The following is a 6,721-nucleotide window of genomic DNA, read 5'->3' as shown; positions in this document are numbered from 1 at the left end:
TTAGTTACCAAACCTCCGAACTCCAAAAGACGGACTCCCACTTCCAACCTGTCCAGAAATATTGGCTACATTCATCATGATATTGTGGTTTATGTGGCGGGTCCGCCGTCCCCTCGATAATCCTTGTCGTCATTGCCACGTAACAATGAATATTCCATAGGATTTTGTGATACCCTCAGTGCTCCTCGTTACAAATCTCCCTATCTGATGGGGCCCATAATAATCATCGGACAGATCCCGGCTACGACCAGCCGACGGATGGTTCAACTTTTTGAAACTTCAATTCCAAAAACTTGTCCTAGTTTCTCTCACCAGCTTACAAGCCAACAGATGACACAGATCTTACTCTTTTCATCATCTACAATACTTTCCCCCTTCAATGGTATCCTCCATCATCTCTCTTTCCCCTGTTCTTACTTCTGTTTGTTTTTGGTGTTTCATTAGTTTCATATGCTGATTGTTGGTCTTTTTTTTTTTTGGGTGTTCCAGAGAAGCAGCAGAGATGGAGCAAAAAGCTAATTTGTTCTTCAAGACAACATGTGTGGGTTGAATCATCGCTGTTCAAATCTCGAAGCAAAAGTGGGTTTAGAAAATTTAGAGCTTCCAATTCATCAGCAGGAAGTTATGGCGGATCTGCTGAGATATCTAAAGGTCAACCGGCGCCATGGATTTCCACATGGCCAAGCAAACAAGTTAGTAACTTACAAATTGCAAGCCCCCACCTCTCTCTCCATAATTTCAAATAGATTTCTCTTTTCTTTCCTCATCACTACGCTTCTCAGATCCTAATGCCTTTCAGTAAGGTCAACTCCACAAAATTTGCATATGCCATACTCGTCAAATAAGTTTGCAATTACTTTTTCTAGCAAAAATACTATTGATTTTTTTATAACTTTTTACTACCCAATTGTATAATTCGTATTACATAGGTAAGATTAAAAAAAAAAGATAGAACATAATGTAAAATAAATTACAAATATGACCAAATTTAAATAGTCTATCGATAATAAACCATATTATTGGTAGGAGTTTATTAGTAATAGACCTGGTAAGAGTCTATAGTTTATAGAAGTATAGACTTGGGAGTCTATCAACAAAGTTTATCACCGATAGACTTGACTATATTTACAATTTTTTTTTTAAAATGATGTTATACTAAAAATGCTACCAATTTCAATTAAAAAAAAACTACAAAATATATAATATTACACTGACTCAAGTAATTTCTTTAAAGAAACAATTCATTTCACTTATGTAATACTTTATTCTGTTGCCAACTCAAACATTAAAAAAAAAAAAAAAAAAAAAACTATGGTTACTTTCCCTTTTTGAAGTCTAAATTTTAATTGATTTTTTTTAAATTAAAAAAAAAGGGTTTAATTGCACATTTGAGCAAAGTGACCCACAAGCAATATTTTGAAAAGTTTAAAGAAATTATTATTCACCCCCTTATAATAACAAATTTATTAGGTTATAATCTTTTAGACACAAATACCTTTTAACAGGCTAATTTAACTTGTCCTCACAATTAGTAAAAAATATTTATATTATTGACCTTAAAGTCAAAAGGTTTGATTTTCCATAGTCATATTAAAAAAAAAAATAGTTATGATTAGAAAATTCTCATTTTTATTGTTCTAAACAAATTTTAAAAAAATGAATTAAATAACAAACCATTTCAAAAGTTTAAATGACAGAAATCTAAAGTTGGAGTAAAGTTGTGAGTTAACTGAAACAATAAATTAATATGAAAGACGCAATTAATAACAACAATAAGCTAATTAGATAAATAAAAAGAAAAAAAAAATGCGAAATATAAAGAAAGTAAGTTACGGTCACAATCTCAACGCATTTTCCTGTGCTTTAAAAACTGTCTCGCTTTGTGTGAGAGAGAGGGATTGAAAGTACATTCCCTGATTCCTCATCGGTCAGGTCATCCTCAAAACTCCAACCTTTACACCATTTTAACGTTTCTCCTATTTTCTTTGTGTTTGTTTCTCTCTAACGCTTTCTTTCTTCACTCTCTCTTTGTTATTTCCTCTGTTATTTGCAACAAAACTGACTCCTTTGATCCAATCCTCTTATACATTCCAATGCCCAGATCCCTCTTCTTCTTCTACCTCCCACTCCTCCACTTAACTCAACCCTCCATTTTTCTTTGATATTATTCACAGCCTCAGCCTTTTCATCAACACCCACCTCCCAAAATGAAGGGTACGAGTCGTTTCGTCACGATCGGCCTCGTTGCCGCTTGGTACTCCTCCAACATTGGGGTTCTCTTGCTCAACAAGTATTTGCTATCCAACTATGGTTTCAAGTACCCGATCTTCCTCACCATGTGCCACATGACCGCTTGTTCTTTGCTCAGCTACATTGCAATTGCTTGTTTGAAGCTTGTTCCTCTCCAGACTATTCGATCTCGTGTTCAATTCTTTAAGATCTCTGCCCTCAGCTTTATCTTCTGCATCTCCGTTGTCTTTGGTAACATTTCGCTTCGTTATCTTCCCGTCTCTTTCAACCAAGCTATTGGAGCCACCACCCCTTTTTTCACCGCTGTTTTTGCTTACCTGATGACCTTCAAGAGGGAGGCTTGGCTTACTTATGTTACGCTCATTCCTGTCGTCACCGGGGTTGTCATTGCCAGCGGGGTATGAGCTCTTCTTTTCTTTATTTTCCCACTAATTTCTTTCTTACTCTTTGAATGCCTAATTCTTGTCCTGATTTAATACTTTGAATTCTGGGGTTCTTTGCTTGGAATTTAATGCGCTTATTCTTTTCGTTAAACTTGAATTGGTAATTTTAACGCTAAGTTCCTCACCTACCGTTTATTGTGTTCTTTGCATAAAACCCAAAGATATATGTATGTATGCTAGAGTGGAAGGAGATGGTTTATGTACCTCTTTTTACAATTTTATCTGGGAATATCGGCATGGGAGCGGAAAACTACTATTTGGACATGGGGGTTTCGGTTTATCATATCTATGGACTTGAGCTGAGATTGTTCCTTAGCGTTGTATTAGTTTGATGAAAATTACTTTTGCGGACATCGGGGTTATTGTGTGTGTGTATTGTGTTTTGTGCCTGTGTTTGCACTTATTCAATCACTCTTAACAGTGTTAAGTTTTCTCACTTTCTTATCTGCTTTCATTTCGTTCTACCCTATTGTCAATATTAAAAATAAAGAGAGCACAGAATTTGGCTCTGACATTTTTCTATCATGGCAACAGGGTGAACCAAGCTTCCATCTATTTGGGTTTGTGATATGTGTTGCAGCTACCGCTGCAAGAGCTCTCAAATCTGTACTTCAAGGAATTTTGCTTTCTGCAGATGGGTATGACTATTTCTACTCTTCTATTTAATATCATTGTAGTCTTTTTTTTCCCTAAACGGTAAACTTCAAACATCTAATATTCGTATACGGCCTTTAATCTTATACAGAGAGAAGCTGAATTCCATGAATCTCCTTTTGTATATGGCTCCTACGGCTGTTGTTTTCTTGCTTCCTGCAACACTTATTATGGAAGATAATGTGGTTGGTATCACACTAGCACTTGCTAGAGATGATATCAAGATCATCTGGTACCTTCTTTTCAATTCGTCACTGGCATATTTTGTAAACCTGACAAATTTTCTGGTCACAAAACACACCAGTGCGCTGACCCTTCAGGTATATTTCCATTTTTGTTGTGTGCTGTTGCTTGCTACTGTTCAGAATATGACTGGATTTGAGTTAATTTATGTAGAACCATATTTTAAAAAATGATGGAACTAGTTCAGGGCCCAACTTTATTTGTTCTTGGTTGATTTGAGATTGACTGCATTGTTGAAGAAACATGATTATACAAGTTTCTTGTGAATGGAGTTATGGAAAAAAGGCTTGTACGTTGAAGTCTTTATTAGAAGATCACTGGATCCAAATATATAAACTGATAGATTATGATGGATTTTAACTATTCGGTATCTTCGTAATACTCTCTCTTGTGCGTGGGGCTCTCTGCCTAGCATGGAACTGCTGGTATGAAATGAGCCAGATATGATTGTAAAATTTAAAATCAAGATCTTCTGCTTTTTTACCAGATAAAGAGAGTATAGTAAATTCAATCATTTGAAATATTTGTAACAGTCTTTATTTTAATCAGTTGTTTGTATTTGGGCAACTGTCCTAGCTTTATCCTATTGCTGAGGCAGGTCCCAAATGGTTCTCTATAAATTGTTCATCTAGGTTGTTTTTTTATATCGACTGAAGGGGGAACTTTTTCTGATTTCCTCTTATAAGCGCATTCCTACTTTCTAATGAGCTAGCGTGGGTAAAAGGGATAACAATCAACCTCCAGATTCTCCCAACTTTGATCTTGTTTGTGAGTATTGTTAGAGGCCTTGACATGTTCTTAACACTCATATTTAACTCAGTAGGTTATCTAATGATGAGAAATACAAATGTCAAACAAGAATTAACATTATGATTATATCTTTGTTGCCTTGGGTCAAGCCTTGATATATTCTATTTTTTTGCCATTATATAACAAATAAATACTCAAGGCTATGCTTTTGTTTGTAGCAAGTTCCATGTCTTTTTTTTGAAAAAATACCCAAGTCCTGTCAATGTCGGGTACACACACGTACCTTCTGAACTTTCTATGAATTCTCATTTATTTTGTCTGTTTCAGGTACTAGGAAATGCAAAAGGGGCTGTAGCTGTGGTGGTTTCCATTTTAATCTTTAGAAACCCTGTCTCTGTTACTGGAATGTTCGGTTATACGCTCACAGTAATGGGAGTCATTCTCTACAGCGAAGCAAAGAAACGAACAAATAAAAGTTGACCATGCCATAACTCAAAGTGAGTTGCCTTGCCATTGTTTGTTTTGTTTCCAAATCAGTGGGAAATCTACTTGCAGCCAAGGGCGCCAAGTAGTGGTAGTGGTTGCATTCTTATTAGCAAATTGGTGCCATAAAATTTTTGCTCGTTTCTTATCTTTGATTTTTTTCTCAGAAAGCATAGAAAACTGGCTTCTTCTATTGTATCAGCAACAAAGGGGGGAATAGTTCAGGAATAGAAAGTTAAAGAAGTGAAACAACATAACTCTGTAACTCAGGTTGAGCTATGGAGGAATATTCTCATTCTTTCAGGATCAGGAGAAGGCATTGTATAATTGGGTGGCTACACAAATCATTTTTCTATTAACATTTGTTATATTTTTAATCAATGAGGAGAGCCATTCATAGCTCTGCTCTTAATATCACTCTCTTGCTTTCTCTCCCTGCCCCTCCTACCAACGTTTTAGGCTCACTCCCTCTCATTATTTTAACTCACAATTTCGATGGTAACGCTCTGACGTTCACAGTAATATTTAAGAGGAAACTTTGGAAAGAAGATGAGATAAAGAGCTAAAGTACCACTAGATAAGTAAATAATATCTTCAAGCTAATATGTTCTCGTGATTTTAACAAATGAAATTTAACATATGATCATTTTTATTTGTTTGAGTTCAACTACACATGGGTTGACTAGATTCAAATTTTTAACTTAGTTCAAGAGTATTTGTCTAGACCAGTATTTTAAAATGTCATTTTGGACGTACATTTAGGCTCAAGGTGTAAGTTTGGCACCTTGCTTTAAAAAGGGGACTCACAAAATAAGGTGTGCCTTAGTTGAACCTTTGAGAAGCCTCATGACTCAAAACTCCGGGCCTTGGGACTTTTTAATTAATTTTAAAAAATAGTTATAATTAAGATTTTTCCTTTATTAACTAAAAAAATCAAATGTACTAAGCCTAAATGCAAAATCTCATGTGTAGGGATCCTTTTTTTTTCCTTCATATTTTCACTTTTAACTATGCTCTCTTTTTAATGTAACATATTTATATATAGTGCCCTTAAGAAAAAGTTTGTGCTTCTTTCTACTTCTTGAGCTTAAGCCTTAGAAGAATATTGCACTTTATTGCGTCTTTGGCCAAAGTACTAAAGTATTTGATTGAGAATAGCAATGATGATGCTATTCCTTTTAACAAAGGCAAAATAAAGGATTAAAATTGTTAATTTGTTACTTATTTCATTGAGATTAACCCTTGTTTATTCTTACAGAAGTAAATAAAAATGAGAAACCATATGAACATGCATAATTGTTGAACTAACATTATAGTTTTTTACCAAAATGTTAAAAAATCCAAATTCCCATCTCCACATATTGGTGAACTAAAAAAACTGTTCAACTGAAAGAAAATTTTGTTTGTATAACTCATTTTTTAACATTAACATGTGCTTGGCTTCAATTAGTTCCCTCACAAAATTGTGGTTACACTTGCCCCTTTCCTTTACACATTTTTTCTAAACTAAAGTTGTAATCCACAATATCTGTGGCATAATCTTTATAATTAATACCCCTCCAAATATGCTCTCATAGACCTTCTTTTATATGGTACATAAAAAAGAAAGAATATCTTTTGAGTATGGTATATATTAAATGATCATATGTTAGTTTTCATAAATCATAATATCACATTACTAAAATATCATTCCAGAATAAGTTTCGCCCCCCCACCTTCTGGTGTCAATTAGAAGAGAAATATGTCTCTTTTTCCTCTACTCTTAATATTTTATTTTTTGGGTACTCGATCTGCAGCTTTCTGGGCTACAGGATGAAGTGAGAAGGCTTAAAGCAAGTTCCTATTCTCGCCAGAAATATTTTTTTTCAATGAAAACACAATGCATAATGCTCAAAATA

At 34.5% G+C, this 6,721-nt stretch overlaps 1 protein-coding gene across 1 annotated transcript; it reads left to right on the top strand.

Moving 5' to 3' along the window:
* The first annotated feature begins 211 nt into the window (after positions 1 to 211).
* Positions 212 to 5,240, top strand: LOC120076773 (probable sugar phosphate/phosphate translocator At3g11320). The gene is made up of 7 exons (XM_039030678.1): positions 212 to 382; positions 490 to 692; positions 2,175 to 2,648; positions 3,228 to 3,331; positions 3,439 to 3,667; positions 4,668 to 4,837; positions 4,991 to 5,240. The coding sequence occupies exons 1-6, from the start codon at positions 259 to 261 to the stop codon at positions 4,818 to 4,820; spliced, it is 1,287 nt and encodes a 428-aa protein (XP_038886606.1). The 5' UTR covers positions 212 to 258; the 3' UTR covers positions 4,821 to 4,837; positions 4,991 to 5,240.
* The last annotated feature ends 1,481 nt before the right edge of the window (positions 5,241 to 6,721 follow it).

This window comes from Benincasa hispida, chromosome 4 (assembly GCF_009727055.1).
Source record: "Benincasa hispida cultivar B227 chromosome 4, ASM972705v1, whole genome shotgun sequence".
In the NCBI taxonomy this organism is placed as follows: domain Eukaryota; kingdom Viridiplantae; phylum Streptophyta; class Magnoliopsida; order Cucurbitales; family Cucurbitaceae; genus Benincasa; species Benincasa hispida.
This window is presented reverse-complemented; position numbering and strand designations above follow the sequence as displayed.

Bases quoted from the DNA above. Each gene is read 5' to 3' on its own strand.
- LOC120076773 (XM_039030678.1), top strand. From the start codon at position 259: ATGGTTCAACTTTTTGAAACTTCAATTCCAAAAACTTGTCCTAGTTTC. The intron at 2,649-3,227 runs GTATGAGCTCTT...TCATGGCAACAG, and splicing joins GGGTTGTCATTGCCAGCGGG to GGTGAACCAAGCTTCCATCT. The intron at 3,332-3,438 runs GTATGACTATTT...AATCTTATACAG, and splicing joins ATTTTGCTTTCTGCAGATGG to AGAGAAGCTGAATTCCATGA.